The sequence below is a fragment of the Carex rostrata genome, chromosome 19, assembly GCF_964058835.1.
Source record: "Carex rostrata chromosome 19, lpCarRost1.2, whole genome shotgun sequence".
Lineage (NCBI taxonomy): Eukaryota > Viridiplantae > Streptophyta > Magnoliopsida > Poales > Cyperaceae > Carex > Carex rostrata.
In genome coordinates this window covers 4,485,998-4,508,419 of record NC_135936.1, presented here as the reverse complement: position 1 = coordinate 4,508,419, position 22,422 = coordinate 4,485,998, and the positions used below count along the sequence as shown (strand labels likewise).

Here is a 22,422-nt window from a genome sequence, read left to right as displayed (position 1 = left end):
TTTGTAGAAAACTCTCATTTGAGTGTTAACCATAATTCACAAAGCTCGTGAAGAGACAGAGAACTTAGTGATCGAATCAAAACTTCAAACCCCAACACCCACCAAGCTAACACAATTTAGATTGCAAAAAAGAAAAACACATTATTTAGGGCCTCAAAACTTAAGTTAAAACTTCTAATTCTACTGTATGTTAATTATTCATTAGAAATTTTTATTTTACACTAACACATTCTAAAATTAAGTATCATTGTTACAAAAAATTACAAAGTCGACAAAAAAAAATGAAGAGCATTATTTACTCTCTTTTTTACTTGAACTAATACGGTGTTTTTTGTTTTGTCTGTTATTTATTCAGGGTTATATTGTGGGACTGATATTCACATAACAAAACTTGTAATTAATATTGTGTTTATCGAAAAAATTAATTAAATTATAATTTTATATCTCAATTAATTCTCCATCTATATACTATTTGTGGAAGTTAAAAAAAGAAGAAGCAGGTACTAGGGATACCGCTGGCAATGCCAACAATAGCAAAACATTTCGATTTTTTGAAATTCAGAGATTATATTGGAAATTTCATTTTTTTTCAAAATATGAACACAAATTTCGGTATGTTGTTGGATATTGAGCACATAATAAAATCTCTCTATTTTCGGATCAAAGTCCATAATAATCAGTGTTTTAAAATGCGGTTTTGTTCATGTATGCGGAAGGCCACTGCATACCGAATATGCAGTATGCGGACGCATATGCGAATTTTCATGCGGATTTTAAAATAAAAATTCACGTATATATATATATATACAGAGAGAGAGAGAGAGATGGGCTATGGTGCATTGCAATGCATGAACCATTTTATGCATTGCACTCTAAATCATGGATTTAAAGTCCAAACGACCAATCCGAACCGTTCATCTTGTTCTTCATATTAATATGTGCTTGGGGACCAAATTTTACATTTTTTGGAATTTTTTTACTATTTATTAAGCAATTTTGAAAGTCGCTGATCTGATGGTCCATAAAATTTTACTGTTTTTTACTGTTCACAGCAAAACAGCAATTTTCAAAAATACTTAATAAATAGTAAAAAAATTCCAAAAAATGTAAAATTTTGTCTCCAAGCACATTTCAATATGGATTAAACATCTAACGGTTCGGATCGGTCGTTTGGACTTTAAATCCGTGATTATAGTGCAATGCATAAGGGGGTTCATGCATTGCAATGCACCATAGCCCATCTCTCTCTCTCTATATATATATTCATATTCATATATTTGAATTTATTTTCACATAATGACATAACCAACAATAGTTTTTTTGACTTTTTTCATATAAATTTTAATTAAAATACAATCAAATTATCAAAACCGCATGGAAGGACTGCATGGCCGCATTTTTAATCCGCATATGCATTTTTTTATTCCGTATGACCGCATATTCGGACAGCATATGCGGCCGCATGGTCAAAACCGAATGGACATTCTGAATACGGCTGCCGACCATATACGCATATGCGGTCCATGCGGCCGCATTTTAAAACACTGATAATAATAGACGAGTTTGGTTTCATCATGGTCCACTCCTTCATTTTTCTCCGCAGGAAAGAACTCACTACGAGGAACAAGTTCGGTTCTCACGTAATTGGGCGGGTTGAAATATTTTTAGTACAAAACCTATATGTTTAGGTATGTTCGGAAGTGATTATAGAAATATATTAAAATGAATGTTCGGTCTGTTGAAACAGTTACAGAAAATTCTAATTTGAAAAAGATATTCATGAAAAAATATATGTTTTTTTTTTAAAGACTTGTTGTCAATTATATTTTTTTTGTTAATAATTATTGATAAATTTCTGACAGTTTTTAATAATATTGAGAAAAATATTATAAAAACTAAAAGTTAATTGTCGTAAAACAATAGTAAAAACTAAAAATATAAGTGATGGTAAAAAAATAATTTATAATTAACTAAATAAAGAAATCATATAATGCACTTGTCATGAAAATAAAAAATAAACTCGATAAGATGCAAAGGGAGAATGAACAAGCGATAGCATGTGAGCAAAAAAATTTAAGTTCCACCTTGTGTTTTTTTCCCATGAATTTGTATACAGGTTTGATTCTAAGACATATTCCCGTAGGTAATTTTTTTCATTATCAAAACACCACTTAACACCCTTCTTGATATAAATTTCTTTCCATCAAAATTCTCACAAATTTCCAAGAAAATAAACCATCCAAACACGCCCTGAGATAAAATCTAAAAAATATAGTTCTACCTGAAAAACTCTCTCAAAAACACACTGAAGTCATTGAAATCCAATGTAAAGTTTGTAAAAGACAAGAGGACACAGCGTGACATCAGTCACCGGTGTTTGTCATGACACAACCATAGTGACAAGATACCCGAATTATACCCGTTTAATTCTTTTTTTGGTGATGTCGAACCGAACGCTGAATTATTCAGTTAATCGAACTTTGACCGAATTAAACCCAAATAATTCCCGAATTTTACGAACTTTTCCCGAATTTTACAAATTTTCCGAATGTTTCCAAGAACAATTATTATTATTATTTTTTTGCTCCCTTGCAAGACTGAAATTTCTGCTTCGGATAATTCCGAATCATTCCCGAATTATATCCGAATTATTCCCGAATCACGAATTTTTGATCTCGCCGAACCGAACCCGAATAATTCATTTGTCACTGTGGACACAACAAGTTCCTTGATACATGTAAAATATGATGTGCCACGTGCAATGTAAAAAAAACGTGTTGTGATGCGTCATATAAATTTTTGACACAACATGACACATGTCCAACACATAATGTCAATGAATGAATAACTTACAAAATCTGCATGTGGATCCCAAAATTATATCTGATAACGTATTTATGGAATATGTATGGAGATGTTGGAAGACGATTTGTCTAATTTATTGGATTAACATTTCGATCTATTCGGTCTCAATTCATTATGAATTCAATTAAAAAATTAAACCCTTCCAATAGTAAAAAATGTATTTGTGATTATTATTCATTATGAATACCCTCTAGCATTTTAAATAAAAATAAAGTGTTTTACATAATTATAGTAATGATACATTTTTTTTTATTAGATAGTAGTGATAAGTAATTCTGATTGTGATCTAGTTAGATCTAGAAATTTTTCTTTAAAGAAAGAATAAAAGAGTCTAGTCCTCATTTCATTGATAGATATGAGTAGAACTAGGGTGTTTTTAAGTTCACCAAGTCTTTTTGTGAATTCAACTAAAAAATTTATTAAATTAGTTTCAAACGACGAATCTAAACCGTTGAAATCCTTCTACCTTATGAGTGTTGCGTTTACATGTGAAAATTTTAAAATTTTGAATTAATTTAGTATAAAATAAAGTTGTCAAAATAGAAGGTTTATAAATTAATTTTAATGCATTCATTTTTTTGATATCTTTTGACCACTTGACTCTATACAAAATTATTTTAAAATTTTAATTTTTTTTGCATGTAGAAGAATTTCAACGGTTTGAATTCGTCGTTTAAAACCAATTCAGTAGATTTAGAGTTGAGTTCACAAAAGGACTTGGTGAACTTAGGAACACCCTAGTTCTACTCGATAGATATATAGTCTTGTAATCATTCCCATTTTGTTTACCTTATTCTATCATTTTTAGAATGATATCTGAATACTAAATACTTTTATATAATCATGAAGTCGCTATAGTTTTACAAACGTTCATTTTTCTATGTCATGCAGGTTCATTTATTTCGGAGTTTCATTATGCATGACACATTTATTCATGTCAAACAAGCATTTTGTTATTTTAAACATTGAATACAAAAATTATTTCGAATCAAAACCGACATCCACTAAGATGACGGAGACAAATTTTTACATTTATATTGTCAAATTCTAATTCGATATAAATTCAAATATAATAAAATACACTGACAACTCTATCAACACCGAACGTCTCCAAACTTTTGCCAGTGTGCAAAAAACAATAAAAAATTAGATATTGTCTTATTTAATACGTTTAACTTTTTTACTTGGTAGAATTTTCATTTTCGGAGCGAACCCAAAAACCAACTTAGTGCAGTTATGTGATTTGAGTAAGATAATTAAGGCACAACCAGAATTAGCATTCTTCATGACACAAAAAATGACATGAAGTTGTATAACCAGAAAATATTTCAAATTAGACATTCAAAATCTGATCCGGCCTGACCACTAAATTTGATATCCAATAATCATTCAAAATCAAACTATTACAAATAAGAAACTGTCTAATTAGCCTCAGGGCCGGCCCTGGGGCTGGGCAGCCAGGGCGACTGCCCCGGGCTTCAAGATTCAAGGGCCCCAAAAGAAAAAAAAAAATTTGTATATATAAAAAAAAAATTAATCTATATATATTAAAAATGAATAAAATATTAGAACCCAAACTTTGAATATATAAAAGGGTTCAAACTTTTTTATAAATTGTTATGATTTATTGGCATATCAATAACAATACTTATAAGTATTGTAAATAATGGTATGCGCTTGTCGAACGAACGAGATATCGTCAAGCGATTAATCGGTATGCGGCCGATTAACCATAATTATGCAGATAATTTTGTATTTTCATATTATGTTTATATATTCTTAATTTTTTTAAAAATAATTTATTTAACTCATCAAACTTATCAAATAAACTTAATTTAACTTAGTTCTATTATTATAACATGACACTACGCTTAATAATACACGCGCACTTTGCATGTGTAAGTAACACATTTATTTAATGAAAAAATAAATTTGAGAATTAAGCGTTTTCAAATACTAATAATATAGTATTTGAAAGACATGAAACATTCACACATAAAATCACTAAATTTAGTTTGTAATAACAACTTAATTAAATATATGAACATGTACAAGAAAAAATTACATCAGTAAGTAAGAAAAATATATGGTATATAAATAATAGAGGAATTAATCAATTAATTCAAAATAGGTAAGAAGAAAAAACATATATAAAAAAATTAGATGTATAGCCAAGCACAAATAAAACTGCAATATATGTTTATGAAATTTATTATCACATAATAACAGAAAAAAATGTAAAAATAAATAATCACTGGAATAAATGAAAATAAATGGGCGATCAAACGAGAATAAACAGAATAATTGAGAATAATCGAGAATAATTGGCCGATTAATCAGAAAAATTCACTAATAGACCTTCGATAAGTGTATTCATAGCAGTTTAACCGTCGTTAAGGATTAAACATGCGTATAATCGGCTGTTAAGACCATTTTTTACAACACTGGTATATATAAAGAGTCCAAAATTTTCATCCGCCCCGGGCCCCAAAATCTTCAGTACCGGCCCTTAGCTTGTCCGGTTGCCACCTGCCGGATAGTGATATTAATAGTACCAATTCTTTTATTAACACAACATGTTTAAATATTTTAATTGTTTAGACAAATCTACCCTTTATTAATTATTTTCTTCTAGAACTAAATTTTTCTCTTGTATTAATGTCCACCATGATTTCTTTCTCTGTTTATTTTTCTTTTGCGAAAATCAAAATCATAGATACATTACCATATAATATATGACAGGGTCTTATAGCAAAAGTGAAAAAAAAATAAACAATAAAATAATAATATAAGTATTTCATGTTTCATATATGACTATTTTATTTCCTTTTCTCAAAAGCAATTGTTCTGGTTCTTCATAAATTACTGAACTTCAATCCCATCCAATCGATCATATTATCTTCTTCTTCATCTGTTTAATTCAAATTATTGCAAAACAGAAATTATAATGTTTCTTTCAATATTTAAATACACATATAGATTTAAAAATACATAACTAAAAAATAATTTAAAAAACTTCAAGCAATATAATTGTGATGTTCTGGATCAATAAAATACATATACCATATTATTTATTGAACTTATATAAAAAAAAATTAAAGACCAAGATAATAGATTGATTTATAATATGAAACAATTTTATTTTGTTTGTAATCCCAACCATTTTTTTAACCTTCATTGTCTTTTAGATTTGTTCTTCTCTTTTGAAAGGTTTAGAAAATAAGAATTCCGGTGCGTTTGGATGAATCAAGGAATAGCTCAGAATAGCTCGCTAATTTCAAATTCGAAATAGCCGCTAACCCAACATTTCATAGGAATAGCGGAATAGTAGCTAACTCGAGCTATTCCTTGTGTTGAGAATAGCATTTTTTTCACCCCAAACGTGTTGACACCCAAACGTATTAGAATAACATTTTCACCTTCATTTTTTTCACCCAAACGTGTTGAGAATAGCTCGCTAAAAATAGTAGCTATTCCTGAGTTAGCGCTATTCCTGTGTCATCCACATGTTGGAAATCAATCAAGTAATAAATAATCATAGCATATAACTACATTAGAAAAGAAAAAGATACGACAGATATGTGATATTTATAAGGAAACAAAATTGTCCAATTAACTTAAATATTTAAAAATATTGTTTTAATAAAAAAAAAAAGTGGTGTTAAAATCACCACCCCACCTGCCCACCTCAATATTATACTCAGATATATTAATATCTAAGGACATCATATGTTTTAATCCATCAGTACTCAACTTAAGATAAGTATTAACGCTGCAATACATCACGACAGGTACTAAGCACCAATTAAAGGTGCGTGAATGATTGACCAATATAATTTTTTATTTGCAAGTTGTATCTTAATTAGAAATGGTTTAATGTTATTATTAGTTGATTTGCTAATAAACTAGAAGTGCATATGTAGTGCTAATCCTTATCATTCCTCTTCATCAAAATAATAAAGCAAAAAAAATAAATCAATGAGGCCGAACACAAAGGGCCGAAATTTTTAAATATACCATCATCCAAAAAAAGATAAACCCAAACACCCCGGTTTTAAAAATTTTCGAATTTTGACATGACCGCATCGCCTAGATGCAGCCACTTTTCTGTCGGCCGCATCTAGGGGCAGCGGCCCCTTTTTTTTTTTTTTTTCTTTGCTTTTTTTTTTGCCTTTTTCTCATGTGACTTTGAACTGAAAACAGGGTGGCCGCTCCCTCGGGATGCGGCCCTGGCCACATCGCCTAGAAGCGGCCCGAAATAAGGTGGCCGCTCCCTCGGGATGCGGCCGTGTCAAAATTCGAAATTTTTCAAAAAAAGGGTGTTTGGGTTTATCTTTTTTTGAACCATGGTATATTTAAAAATTTCGGCACAAAGGGCCCCAATCAAACGGGAGGAAACTGGAAAGTGTTTTTTTTTTTTTGGGTGTAAAGCTTGTAGGTAATTTCATTTATATAAAGAGTTACAAAGTAACTGTTATATAAGATGAGATAACAAGTGTCTTAAAAATCATACGTCTGTAAACAAACTAAGAACGCACAAAGGTATATGCATCTTGTGACATAAATTTGACTATCCTTGCTTGATGAAAATGATAGGAGCTACTGATTGTTTTCTGTGTGTGCAGAGTTTGTCCGGTTGGCAGACTTTAATCGTAAAAAACACTAAATCAAACCAGACTGGGAACTGAATTAATCAGACTGCGACAATCACCACTAAAAAGTCCTAATGGAGGCACTGAATCAAACCTGGCTAGGAACCGAATCAACCGGACAGGAACAGTCATCACCAGTGGCGTAGCCAAGATTTGTATCACGGGTAGGCAAAAAATAAGTTACTAAAAAATAGCTATTATTTTTTAATAAAAAAATAAAATTGTGAGCACACCCTTTCTTAAAAATGTTTTTTTTTTTTAATTTCTAAACAGTTTGGTAGAAGAAATCAGGTTAAAAATTAATTTTTCTTTACTATACTTTGTGATTAAGAAATTTTTTTGTGATAGTTTAAAAATAAAAGAAATTCTTTACTATACTTTGTGATAATTTTTCATTGTATGTTAAAATCGTCAAATAGTAAGGCATAATGGTCTAGATTGAATGTAAAGGCTCAAATAATTTCTAAATGCTTTTGGAGTTTTGGTACTATGTGAACCAATAATTATTTCTATTTTTATATTTAATGGACTAATATATCAAGTTTATTTAGAAAGAAGTATCCAATAATCTTTCTTCTCCTAAGAGTCTCCATTCACTTTCTTTTCAAATCAACAAAATTTCTTTTTGTTAAATTCAAAATTGATACAAAAAGACCGAATCAAGCTACACCTAGAAGAAAATCGCGACAGAGGTAGGCAATGGACCGAAATAGGAGTGAACAATGATCCCAATGAAAAGCTGCCAGTAAGAGAGCTAAAAAGAAGAGGGGTAGAAGAAAGAGAGCGCACAACAACACCAACACAAACCAAAACATATAACAACATAAAAAATAAATATCTATATGTAAAGCTCGTTCCACCCACTCTTCCATTGTCAAAGAGGGCAAAAAGAGTTTGAGAGAAGAGAAGAAAAAATGAACTGCTTGTTAAATAGAAACTTCAGGAGGCCGAAGAAAAGCGCAGTGACCAGATCCACTAGGCGGAAGCACCGAAAAATGGTAGCAAGATCCGCTAAACGGAAGTGCCTCGCTCTACCATCACTAGTTGATGGAGAGGAGAGAGCCGATTGATCAGAACGACCTACAAACCCTGAGTTTTTTTTTTCGTTTTCTTTTTCTTCGCATGAAAGTTGCCATAGTTGTTGCCGCTGAGAAAAACGGTGGAACCATTTCATTTTTTATAGCGGTAATTAGAGATGATTTAAGCCCGACACCTGCTGAAAAGTGGTGACCAAATCAAGTTCTTTAAATGTGAGAGGTGGTGTTGGTGGGAGATAATTCCGGGTATAAGAAAATCGCCCATGGGCGAATCCCTTTTCCTCTCACCGCTTAAGCTGCTAAGGTGGTCGGTGGTCGCTAACTGGAAAGTGTTTTGTTGTGTCGGAACGGGTTAAGAAATAATTAATTCCTTTAATTTCGCTAATGATATTTTGCAGTAAGAACAAAAGTATAGTTGTAATATAAAATAAATTATAATATTATCCTCCATTTTAAAATTAAAATACGCTTTCTTATTACTCCAATATGTTTTTAGGCTCGTTGCTGGATTCGATCTGAACTTTAACTAAGCGCAATTTCAATTCAAACTGCAATCCAACAAGTCATGGTTGAAAACAAGATAATGTCCATGGACCATGGCTCAAGGTATTTCGTATATGAATGCATGATTCAACTTTAATAATCTTTTAGTTTGAATGCCGAAATTTTAAATATACTTCAACAACAACAAAACATAAACCAAAATATTACTGTTTTTAAGGAATTCCAGATTTATTCGAGTCTTCACATTTACCCTTGCGGCCCCTTAAAAAACCAAAAAATTCAATTGTTTCAGTCAATTATATTAATTTGTTTAATAATTTTCAAAAATAGAAACAACAACTAATAATTTAAATATGTTAGAAAGAACATCAAACAAAATAGATAATACATCTTATAATTTAGATGTACTAGAAGGACTCCGAAATATTTTTAAGCATCATTTTCCCAGATGTAAAAAAAAAAAATTTAACTGTTTCTTGATGTGTTACTGGAAAAAAAATAAAAAAAGCTTTGGATTTGAATTATTGATCTAGGTTCAAAAGTCACATCTAGGTAAATAAATAAATTATCGTGATCCTTGTAGTGCAATCAAATTTTAAGATATTCTACCTATTTGAAAAAAAAAATTGATTTGGCATTTCATAATGATGGCAAAAAAAGTTTTCAAAATAAATGGAGTACCTTAGAATTTGAATGTACTAGAAGTACCATGATAATTCATTATTTACTAAATATGATTTTGAACCGAGATCAAAATTCATATCCAAAACATTTTTTTTCTAGTAACACATTAATAAATAGTTTAATTTTTTTATAGCTGAAAAAAAACATGTTTGAAAATGTTTCGGAATTCTTCTAGTATATCTAAAAATTACAAAATATTTTATCTATTTTGTTTGATGTTCTTCCTAACATATTCAAATTATTAATTGTTCTTTCTATTTTTGAAAATTATTAAACAAATCAATAAATTTTCACCCAAAACAGTTGAAAATTTTGATTTTTGTTGGATCGCAACGTAAATGGGGCCACTATTTTACATTGTGGTCTGGGGTAAATCTCGAATTCTCATAAATACGTGGTTTTTTAGTTTATTATTTTTTGATTGAGGATATTTTTAAAAGTATAGGGTTTGGATGGCACTAGGGATGTTCATTGGGTCCAGTTTATTCGGTTTTGAACCAAACTGAATTAGTTCGGATCAAACGGTTCGGTTTTTTTGGTTTAATGGTTCGGTTCGGTTTTCTTTTTAAAACTGAATTATAACTTCAGTTCGGTTCGGTTTGAAAATTTTCAAAACTTAAATAACCGAACCGACCGAACTTTCATATATTATGAATTTGATCCGGACCACCTCGGTTTATTTCTTAATCAATTGCTTCAAATACTTCGGTTTATTTCTTAATATCTTCATGTATTTCTTAATACTCTGATTTATTTCTTAATATACTTCGGTTTATTATAAATCAATTATTTTAAATAAACAAATTAATATATTTCGGTTTGAACCGAACAAACTGAAATAAAACTTTGGTTCGGTTCGATTGCAATGCTAATTTGGTTCGGTTCGGTTCTATTTTTAAAACAGAATTATAACTTCGGTTTGCCTAGTTCAGTTCCGATGAACACCCCAAGATGGCACCAATTTCCAAATGAGGAGGATTCAAATGCCTCCATTTTTTGTGCCTCCATCATGCCTCTATTTTTAAAAAACCTTTAATAACTCAAAATTTATATCTTAAAATTCAAAATAAAACCGTTGGATATGAACTACATCATTTTATCTATGCACATGTAAAAAATCATGACATTTTAACTTTGTTTTGATTGTCATCTTGAGCTTGTAAAAATGTACACTAATATGGATAATTTTTAGATATTGATTTTTTAACTTATTGATTCACATAAAAAAAAATTAAAATGTGATATTTTTTTCATAAGCGCACAGAGAAAATAATATATATCACATTTAAAGATTTTATTTTAATATTTAAGTTTTAAATTTTGAATTATTTAAATTTTAAAATATGAAGGCATGATAAAGAGAAAAAATAGAGGCATTTGATGCCTCCTTTTTTTCAAATATATACATATCATTACTTGGTAACGTTACACTTCACAGCCACTGTCAAAGTTAAAAAAAACAAAACATTACTTGGTAGCTAATATATACTCAACTAATACGCATTATTTACATGTTTGCTTATATCATTTTTCATACACTTCAGCAAATCTACCAACTTTTACTCAATAATAAATCTAAACAAAACTCTGTTCCAAGTGGACCATGCACAAAACATTACTTGGTAGCTAATATATACTCAACTAATACGCATTATTTACATGTTTGCTTATATCATTTTTCATACACTTCAGCAAATCTACCAACTTTTACTCAATAATAAATCTAAACAAAACTCTGTTCCAAGTGGACCATGCTTTGAGCTATGCTTCCATTGGAATTTGGAAAAAAAAAAACACACAAAGTATAACCAATAAAGAAAAAAAAAAAATCTCAACTCCTTCCACACCTTCACAGGAATAAAAGTAGTCTTAAGTCTTAAACTACAAATTTCCAAGAATTCCCCGCGAGTACAAAATAATATTTTAGTTTTTTTTTGGCGCACCTAAGCTAATATCTATCCTTCACCGAACGGTCGATGCGACCACATGGGCCCACCGCCGAAGCTGTTCCTTGACGTGTCTTTCATCTCCATTTGTCAAAACGCTCCAGTCTCTCAGGACCCTCCTCCTCTCCTCTTCGTCTATGAAACGCCACGCCTCTGACAAGTAGGGCCGCCTCGCCACCTTCACCTCCCCCTCGCTTCTTCTCTTTCTCAGCCCTGGCACAATATCTGCTATTTTTGGATCTCTCTCCACTTCAGTGTCAGAGAAATTGAACCCCAGGTCCATTAGTCCCTTCAACTCCTCCAACTCCAGCTCTGACATGCTCCTGCTCAATCGATTTTTTGGCGGTCTCTTTTTCTCCATGGCATCCATGTCAGCTTCATGTAATTGGCTTGATTGGATTGGATTTAGTGATATCTTTCCAGATGGGATTGTCTGGAGGCGTGGCGGTTTGACTGGACGGGGAAAGAAGGTGGAGATGGATTCGTTGCTCCGGGTGCGACGGTGGCGGATTGGTGTTGACGACAGTGAAGGTGGTTCTGCATGTGGCCCCGACAAAGTCGGTGGTGGTGGAATTGGGGGAGGAGGGGAGTACGAGAGAATTAGGTGGTGGAACCAGTAGAGATCAAGAAGGGTCAGGATTTCGTCAAATCTGTTGCGTGTTATTGCTGGTGCTGCATTTTCTTCTCCTTCTTCCATGGGAAGGATGTAAAGGGAATATGCAAGAGAGAGGGAATTCGTAGAATTGGTGCCTACATCGTTTTTATATTTGGTGGATTGAGTTGGGAAGACGGGAAAGAAGAGGTTACTTCATTGGTGGGGAATGAGAAAGTGCCAGATTCGCCAGGAGAGTTCCCACTAGGCAGTAGTCTTCGCCTAGTCAACACACTCGTCACTCTTCACTCCTCAGTATTACACACTCTGAGATCGATATCTCAAACTTTGCGTGACTTTATGGAAAATCTCAACCGTTTAAATACGTTCTGCACGAATCTCAATGCACACATAACACTGACCCCTACACCACCTCCGAATAGGCACCGGACACGTCGGTCACGCAAAAGTTGAGATATCTCAGAGGATACGCACTCGTAAAAATTCCGTTGCTTGTTTAGATGTTTTAGCACTCAGATTCTCTGAAACAAGTACTGACAAGGCCCATCGTGTAGCGACTTGTTGAGGCATAAACGAATTCGTCTTTTAAATTTACATTTCGAATGTTCATAATAATAAGAGGAGGGTTCAAATGCCTCCATGTTTTTGTGTCTCTATCATGCCTCCATCTCTCTTTATTATTTTCAAAGTTCAAACAGTCGATTCGAACCGCTCAACCTAATCTCCATACTAAAATATGTTTGGAGACCAAATTTTATATTTTTAGAAATTTTTTAATATTTTTTTAGATAGGTACAAAATCAGTAAATCTGAACCATCTAAAAACAGTATTTTTGTACCTATCTAAAAAATAGTAAAAAAATTTCTAAAAATAGTAAAAAAATTCCTAAAAATATAAAATTTGGTCTCCAAACATATTTTAGTATGGATGTTAGGTTGAGCGGTTCGGATCGACTGTTTGAACTTTGAAAATGATAGAGAGAGATGGAGGCATGATGGAGGCACAAAAACATGGAGGCATTTGAACCCTCTAATAATAATAAGAAGAAATTGTGACAAAGAATTTGTCTCTGTGTTATACTCTTTTTATTGGTCATTCAATGTCACATATATTGTGGCCCGATCTAAATTTACATTTATAGGGTTCCTCCGTGTGTGGTGTGGATTATCGGGGAGTTATCAGTAATTCATGTTGATCATTGCATTTCGGTGCTTATTGTGTTCATAATGGGCCTTCAAGTAGGTGTTTTCTTGGATTGAAGCCCTTCTGTGCACCAAGTAATTTATTCAATTATGCATTAATCCAGCTAGCAACTCTAATAAGTACTCTTGTGAGTTGTGATTGTTATCATATTCCTTATTAGTAATATCGTAATTATAGTGACTCTAAAATTCTATAGTATTAACTATTAAGTATAGGATAATATGTATAATATTAAGGTATATTTATTTATGAGTGAGGCTATGTTACTATGCATACTGCATATTGGTCCCTGCTATAGACTCAAATCTTCTGTTTAAAAGTTCTAACGGTTGATCCGAACTGTTCATCATGGTCTTCATATGAATATGTATTTGTAAACTAAATTTTACCTTTTTTTACTATGTTTTTGTACTCTTGTGAAAATTCTGGACCATCTAAAAACAATGATTTTCTATTCGAACATGTTGAATGGTTCGAATCGGCCGTTAGAATTTTGAAATCAAAAATATTGATCCATAGTATGGACCAATCCACGCTATGCATAAGTACCATAGCCTCACTCTTATTTGATACTTTATAAATATAATTTATATAAAAAAAATTAAAATTATTGACGTGTTCTTAATTATTTTGATAGAGAATGCATCAGATTCAAATTAATTAGGAATTTAAATAGTCATTCATCATCAAAATATTAAAATTCTATTGTTAAGTATTTAAAATGATTTCGCGTCTATCGTTTTAGTTTTTAAACTAGCACAAATTTCTTTTCAAAATATTAATTCGATGTACATAAAAATTAGATATATACTAGAATTAGTGTCAAGTATAAAACTCGTAAAACAAACAACTTGGTAAGCATACATAGAATTAGTGTAAGCGTGTGGATCAACACTTAATTATACCATCATGGCCGTGATGGTACAATATAGCCTAACTGAGCTTTTCTTTAAGAAAATATATAATTAAAGTACAAAATAAATAATACACCTAGTGTGGGAAACGATGAATCCAGAATGCGCCAGGATGGTTTGTCTGATGCAAACCTATTTTCATTAGCTGAAGTAGAATTGAAAAGATGTGCAACAAAGATGTATTGCAGGGCAAATCTCCTTTGGCAGTAAGTCACTGTAACTATTGATGCCACACCAAATATCAGAGTGAATGACTGCCAAGGAAGTAATTGCCCAGCAATGCTTCTGCACATTGCTTCTGTACATATGATAAATGATATCTCATCTCTGATCGATTCATTTTCATTCAAGGAAATTGTTTTCTACACGAAGAACTAAAGACGATGGAATCAACAATTTATAAGTGCAGAGATCAGCGGGTCTCAATTTTGAAGTGGTATATCCAGAAGCACATTCTCTTTCAAGCATACATATTCCATGGATATCTATGGAATTATTAATTGTGCCTTATTCTTGTTATTCCTTTTTGGTGTTATGGGCCATTACCACAATCAGAAAAGAAGCATAAGTAGGCTCCTTTTATTTCATGGTCAAACCTGATAGCATTTGACAGAAAAAATTTCTTTTTAAGGTACTACAAGTATACAAGCATGTGCTTTTGATCCGGCCCTGTTCGGCTGCACAGTGAGAATGAGAATAGGAACGGGAATAGAAAAAGTTTGAACTAAAATTTACTGTTCACGTGGGAAAAAAAAAATTCAGTCTGAGTGAATTTTTTTTTCCCACGTGAACAGTATTTTCGGAATTACATCCGAACAGGCCCTAATGCTAAGGAACAATGTTTTACTTGCTAATTTGTGCTCTTTTGAGAAGGAATAATAAAAGCAGTAAAGCACGTCACAAAAGTAGATTTCTCTCTATATGTGGCCATTCGAGTCGTCCAGGGGTCTCTGCTGTCAACTTTTTGATCTTTTGAGAAAGGAAAAGCTGAAATAATTTATTTACAAAAAATTGACTGTTTAATTTTAAAATCAGTACTTCCTGTCGTTTTAAATGTTTAAAAGTATTTAATTGTTCTTAATGTAACAAACAATAATAATAAAAAAAATTAAATTTAAGAAACCAGTATTCAGAAGAAAAAAAGGATTAAGTTCTACTGGCTAATATTGCTGTGTTTGGAGATAGTGTCAAAAATATATTCATTTTTCCAGTACATAAAGAGTCGCTGGACTGATGATAAGTCTTCAGGAAATTTTCTTCTCAAACCTTCTGTAATTAATAATTGAACTTATGGTAATGGTGGTCTACTAGTACGTACAGATCGATTACAAGTAGAGATCGATTTTATGTATGCTTGAGGAAATACATTATTAAGATATTGCACAAATTCATTATAGTAGGAGATGCCATTTACTCCCTTAAGTTGAAATTATCATTGCATTGTGCTGCTGTTTACTTTTCATATATTTAGCTTTGGCTCAAGTTCTCTAGCTAGCTTTCTTACTACTTGTGAACTCTCTTCGTCAGTAAATCTTACAAAATCATTTATTATTATTTTCAATGCTAAAATGACTCTAAAATATATGAAAATATTATTATTTTTGTAATGAATATTAAACGTATAACTAATTTTATACAAATTAGAAACACAAAGCACAAAAATGATAATTTGGAATTTTTTAGGACCTAAATGGTAAATAACTAATAATTATTAAGAAACAAAATGATAATTTTAAGGCCATTTGTACACATATCACCATGTGATACATATTGTATTGACGCATCGATACACATATCACCATATTTTTGCTTTGAAAATTACCATATTGATGTATCGATACAACATAACTTTAAGGCCATTTGTACAATTTACTTTTATTTTAATAAACAAGATCAATTTCCAAAACCAACGGAATTAGTATCATAAACACAAATGCAACATGCTTGGAGTGACTAAGAGTGAACTGAATAGGAAATAATCCCTGGATTCCGATTGGTGCTCTGTTTTGCTGATCTTTCTTGTTTCCTTATAGATCATGTGATTTTGTATGTATCTATAAAAATAGTAAAAGAAATTCTAAACAAATATAAAATTTGATCTTCAAATATTTTTTTTTAATAAATATTATGTTGAATGATTCATATCGACTATTTGAACTTAAAGAATAAAAATATTGATCCATAACACAAATCTATATGTATATTGCAAAGTGCCATGGCCTCACTCATCTCACATGATAATATTCACAAAAAAATGCAAAAGAAATGGAGAGACCAAACAACATGCATGAATGCTTTATGTAATTTTCGTTTAGCCTCCTATAAGAATGTTAGATTGCGCTATTTGATTAAATAAATTATATTTTATTACATCTTATTCTTATCTCATCAACAAACAAAAAAATGAGCACATCTTATATTTTATTACATCTTTGACTAAATCAATTATAATATAAGTTATTGGAGGAAACTAATTTATAATAATATAGGTTGTTAACATCTTATTACAACTGATCTGTCAAAAATATACATTGGACATTTAATTTACAAAAATAAATAAATTAAAAAAACAAATAAATCAACAACTTTTCAATTTGATTTTTTCTTAATCTAGCACTTATTAGCGATTAAAAATACCAATATATAAATCAACATTCAACTTTAGTATTACATAAGAAAAAAATTGTTCTTCTTATTATATATATTTACGCCCGAAACAAAAAAGAATACATTTTTGCTACACTATTCTTTGCTTCTTGAAATTTAGATTTTGAAAAACATAAGAGTCACTCACCTTCTACTATGCTTTTCAAATACATTCTTGTTGTTTTTCATGAAGTCCAAATACTTTTTTCTCAATATCAGCTGCAACAATTTTTTTGGAAAATCAACAAAATTGAGACAATCATCTAGTTTTTATTACAACTGTGCTGATCAGCAAGAGCAAAAGAACTCATAATTGTGTCTAGAGTGAGATTTTTTGCTGTTTTTTACTTTTCATTTAGCTTTTCCACAAGCCTTTAGCATTCTTATTACTTGTGCACTCTCTTCGTCAATGAATCTTACAAAATCATTTGTAATTAAAATTGGGATTGATTTTATCTATTCATTTACTTTAAAAATTTATCTTCAATAATTTTTGTAAACCACAACATAAAAACATATATTGTTCTGAAGCACTTTGTTTCTTCAATTCTATTACCATAAAAATAGGGCCCAATTTTTCTGATTTGGGCCATCAGCATCATGGATCAATTTGGTCCATATTGTTGAAAATTAAAGGCCGAAACCAAGAAAGCCGCGTCCCACTTTCAGCATATATGTGTTACTTTACCCGATTACTCGGATCAGGACATGATTTTAGAAAAAATGATCAATAACATATGGAATATGGATACGGTCATCGAACTAAAATTTATAGAGTGAGTCTATGGTAATATGCATATTACGGTCTCAGATGTAATACGAAATCTGAGCTTTTGGATTTTCATCAAAATTCGTGCTATAAACTTCGCTGAATAAAGCAATAACGGAGCGACTCCGTTGAAGTTTGAAATGTTCCGTCTTCTTCTCTCCAGCACAAAAATCCTTCCTCTACCTTTCTCCCTCAGAATGAATCGCGTGCTTCAATCGTCGCACCATCTCTCTCTCAACCAGCGCGAAAACTGAAAATAATCTCTCCCTCGCGACTTCAGTCATCGCACCATCTCCTTCGCAACTTCAGTCATCGCACCATCTAGGTTTTCTTTCCTCTCCTACATCTCCATTGTAGTTAGGCGCTTCCGTCTCTCTCAACCCCCTCCGCCTCTCTCACTCGAACCCTCTTCGATTCGGCTTCCTCCTCCAGTTCCCCCTCCGTAACTCCATTTTCTCCACTCTCTCTCTCTCTCTCTCTCTCTGTGTTTATGATTGAGTGCTTGATTAATTTTTTTTTGTTAGATTATTTGATTGATGAAGGCACCCAACGAGGTTGGATTTAGTATTGTTCCCACTCATGCTTTTTTGATTAAATTGATTACAGATGGCACTTTACTTGGTTAATAGATTCAAAAAATAATTTAATTGGAATCAAATTTTATTTGATTACAAATGGCACTTGTCTCAATTTGATTACCATAGACTCATAGTTTTGAATCAAATTTTACATTGAATCCTATAGTTTGGTCTGATGTATAGTTTTGATTCAACACATGTAGTTTGATTCACTGTAAGTGTATAAGAGCATCTCTAATATTCTCTATTGGTGAAAGGCTTTGCAATTGCAAACCAATGAATTGCAATTTCAATTCATTTTAATTTCACCGACTCTACATACATGAAATTTCAATTCAGTGAGATCTCTCACTTCTCTCCATGATGAACAACACAAACCCCCATCTCCCTCTCTTTTTGAAAATGCTCTCTCTTTCTCTCTCCATACATATAAAAGAACACAAAGAAAAATTAAAAATAAAGGCTATGTGAACAATCTTCTTAAATTATGTTACATAATTAACAATTAAAAAGTTAATAAGAGAAAGACTGCTAAGTCTGTTGCTTTTCCACACTAATCACACCTCTAGCAATATCCTATCATATAAGAAAAGAAGAAAATGTTTGATCCAGTGTCACATTCACAAATCACAATAACGCCTATGCAAACTGCTAGCTAATGAAACTTGAGCTGCCGGTCTTGATATCGCCCTTCCCGTGGCATCTCCATAGAACTGCATATAAAAATCTAAGATGGAAGCCTTTACAATGATATTCTTTTAACATTAAGTTGCAAATAAAAAACAAAATACAAAAATTCCAAATGACACTATATCTAAGTGTGCACTAATCATTAACCAAAATGTCCCCAGTAATGCATTGTCAAGTACACCAACTCAAATACTGGATTGATCTTTGAATATATCTGAAAAATATAAAATTTTGCACAATTAATTAAAATAACAGTATAATTCAATTTTGCAGTTGTGTCACTTATTAGCCAATTTATGCCAGCAATGCATTTAACTAGCAAGTCAAAGAAATTGACAGTAGAAAGTATGGAGTATCATCTAGATCATAAAATTACTTGTAGAACAATATGAAATAATAAGAAAGTGAATACACGTACTTGAAAGAAGAAACTTCTGAGTTTAGATATTCAACTTGTTTACCCAACCGGAGCTCATTGGATCTTAATCTGAGAGCTTCAAAAGAAATACAAAAGGAAACTAAGTAAATTCAAGAATTTATTATCAAAAAAGTAAATAAGTAATATAGCTGTGCAGCAATTTTGAGTTTGTTTCAACTTTCACTTTGTCGGTATTGTTATTTTGTTTCGGTTTCATCTGAACAAAAACTATGAATTCCCAAACCATTGATAATTTAAAAATCTATAGTTAAACTGTTAACCAAGCTCAAACTAGTACCTTCTCTTCTAAACTAATGACTTCTGAAGCCAGTATCTTGGCCCTTCCATCAGCTACATTGCACTCATGTCTTACATTGTCATACTCCATTCGTAACGATAAAAGCACCAGCTATTTGTAGTTTGTAGAATCAAAGCACAAAACCAAACAAATTAATGGTTACTATAACTCATTTGTGCCAGTAATCTAGCATGTCTCATTTTTGTTCAATTCTCCCTTAACTGTACAAGTAAAATCACACTGGACTAAACTCTCTCTCAACTAACCATCAAACTATATTAAGTTTTCATGAAATTATTGTTCTCTTTATTTTAAACAAAATAACTGCAAAAAGCCAAGTTCCCAACATTAATTCTTGTCAATTTAGGCTCAATCATACATATGTGACGGAAACAACCTCAATGTTTGAATATAGCTGTGTATGCCTCGTCAATTTGAGTATAGGCTCAATCCTGTATGTCTCGTCAATTTGATTAATGTAGCCTTGTACTACCTCCTAGTACCATCGTCAACAATTCAAGACTTAAACCTTAAAAAAATTAAATGACACCATACTCTAAATTATACTAACCCTAGATGTACCCACCATGACTACTCAATTTCAGATTCCAGATTCTACATTAACACTAAACTTCAAGAGAATTAGTGGAAAGATATAAAATGCTTAATTACATTATTCTCCGGGTATCTTCATAAATCAACTGGTTATGAAATTATAGAAAATATTTACATAAATTATAGAAAGGGATGGTTAAAAACTGAAACGAAATAACGATAGAATCTAGGGCTATATCTCTACATATTTGAGATTTTTGTGAAAAAATCAAACTTTCCCCCAAAATTAATAGCTTTCAGAGATAGAGTGAGAGAGAGAAAGGTGAAGAGGGATCGATGGCAATTACCAGATCGGAAAGATGAGGAGGCTGTAGCGGGTCGAGCAGCCTTTCGACAGAGGGAGTGGGAAAGAAAGGGAGCCATCGCGGACCTCGGCTGTCAGAACAGATTCGGTGAGGGAGCGTCGGCGAAACGTGCACGAGAGAGCGTGATGACGCGATTCATTCTGACTTTCTGAGGGAGAAAGGTAGAGGAAGGGTTTTTGTGCTGGAGAGACAAATAAGAAACGGACAATTTCAAAATTCAACGGAGTCGCTCCGTTAGTGCTTAATCCAGCGAAGTTCATAGCACGAATTTTGACGAAAATCCAAGAGCTCAGATTTCGTATTACACCTAAGACCGTAATATGCGTATTACCATAGACTCACTCAAAATTTATATATTTGATCCGAATTATATCCGGATCCGACAATATAGTAGATAGGGTATAGTTTTATCTACCTATCCGATCCAAATTCGGACTCAATCTGAGATATCAATATAAGTTCCCAATGCAATGTTAATTTATTAATCATTTTGATAGGAAATGAACATTTATTTATATGATAAGTAGAGTAAAGCTAGCGCGTGTCATGCTTATTAAGAAAGTTCAGTGAGTATAACTTTCAAAATTTAATGGATTGATTTCAAACGACAAATTCAAACAGTTGAAATCGATCTATTCACAGGTGATGTGTACATGCAAAATTTTAAAATTTTGAAATTCATTTAGAAGAAAAATTAAGTTGTAAAAAGATTATGAAAAATGAATGCATTAGAATAACTTATACTAAATAAATTCGAAAATTTTAAAATTTTGCATCTATACACATCACTTATGAAGTATATTAATTTTAACGATTTGAATTCGTTGGTTGAAGCCTGATATATTTTTAAATTATGTTCACCAAAGTCCTCTTTATAGACATGGCATATGCTAGCTTTGTTATGATAAATAATGCTCCGTCCTCCAACCTTAGAATGATTTAAAAAAAAATTGTCAATATTTTGCAGGCTTCTAAATAGCTAGCTATAGCGGCGCTATAGCTACGCTATAGCTACGCTATAGCTTTTCCGGACCATAAACGCTAAGCTATGAGATAAAATTGCGCTAACTCAGCTACGCCCGCTATAGCTATAATAGCTGACCGCTATTACCGCTATATGAGACCCGCTATAGCTACCGCTATGCTACATGGTTTTTTTTTTTGCAATTTATATGGACTTCTGTACTTCTATTTTTATTTCTAATGCTACATGGTCTTCTACGATAAGTATACTAAACCAAACTATATGCTTCTATTTTTATTTGTGATTTATTCTATCATTCTATATCGAGAAATATTCAAATACTAATTATTCATTTTGATTACTCTTTTTATAGTATTCATTTGTAAAATTATTATCGTTCGTTTAAATTGAAAGCTGCTTTTGATTATTATTATAATTATAAAATGTCTAAATATGTATATTGACTTCATTTACCTTATAAAATTAATTGCTCTTTGTCTATTATAATATGTAATACCATGAAGTATAAACTATTAAATAATGTTACTTTTTAGATTTTTTTTCATTCTTATTTGTGTAATTGATAAAAAGTATAGACATAGATTAGTTGTCATTTAGTTGTTTCATCAATTCTCTAATATTGATTATGTTGATAATTAGTATAAATATAGAATATAAAGTTTGAAAAGGGAAAATCGCTATGTGTGATAGCTTCCGCTA

General features: G+C 31.6%; 1 protein-coding gene and 1 long non-coding RNA gene across 3 annotated transcripts; both read right to left on the bottom strand.

The window, feature by feature from the left end:
• Positions 1 to 11,453: 11,453 nt before the first annotated feature.
• On the bottom strand, positions 11,454 to 12,547 carry LOC144571991 (uncharacterized). The gene has a single exon (XM_078321383.1). It carries the CDS (start codon positions 12,383 to 12,385, stop codon positions 11,705 to 11,707), a length of 681 nt encoding a protein of 226 aa, XP_078177509.1. The 5' UTR covers positions 12,386 to 12,547; the 3' UTR covers positions 11,454 to 11,704.
• Positions 12,548 to 18,824: 6,277 nt separating this feature from the next.
• Positions 18,825 to 20,918, bottom strand: LOC144571837 (uncharacterized). Of its 2 annotated transcripts, none has more exons than XR_013517590.1 (4): positions 20,721 to 20,918; positions 19,819 to 19,929; positions 19,521 to 19,596; positions 18,825 to 19,316 (listed from the first exon to the last, which is right to left on the bottom strand). It is a non-coding gene; the product is annotated as an uncharacterized LOC144571837 (long non-coding RNA). The 2 variants fall into 2 exon arrangements; XR_013517591.1 differs by having other exon boundaries at positions 18,825 to 19,139.
• Between the last annotated feature and the right edge of the window lie 1,504 nt (positions 20,919 to 22,422).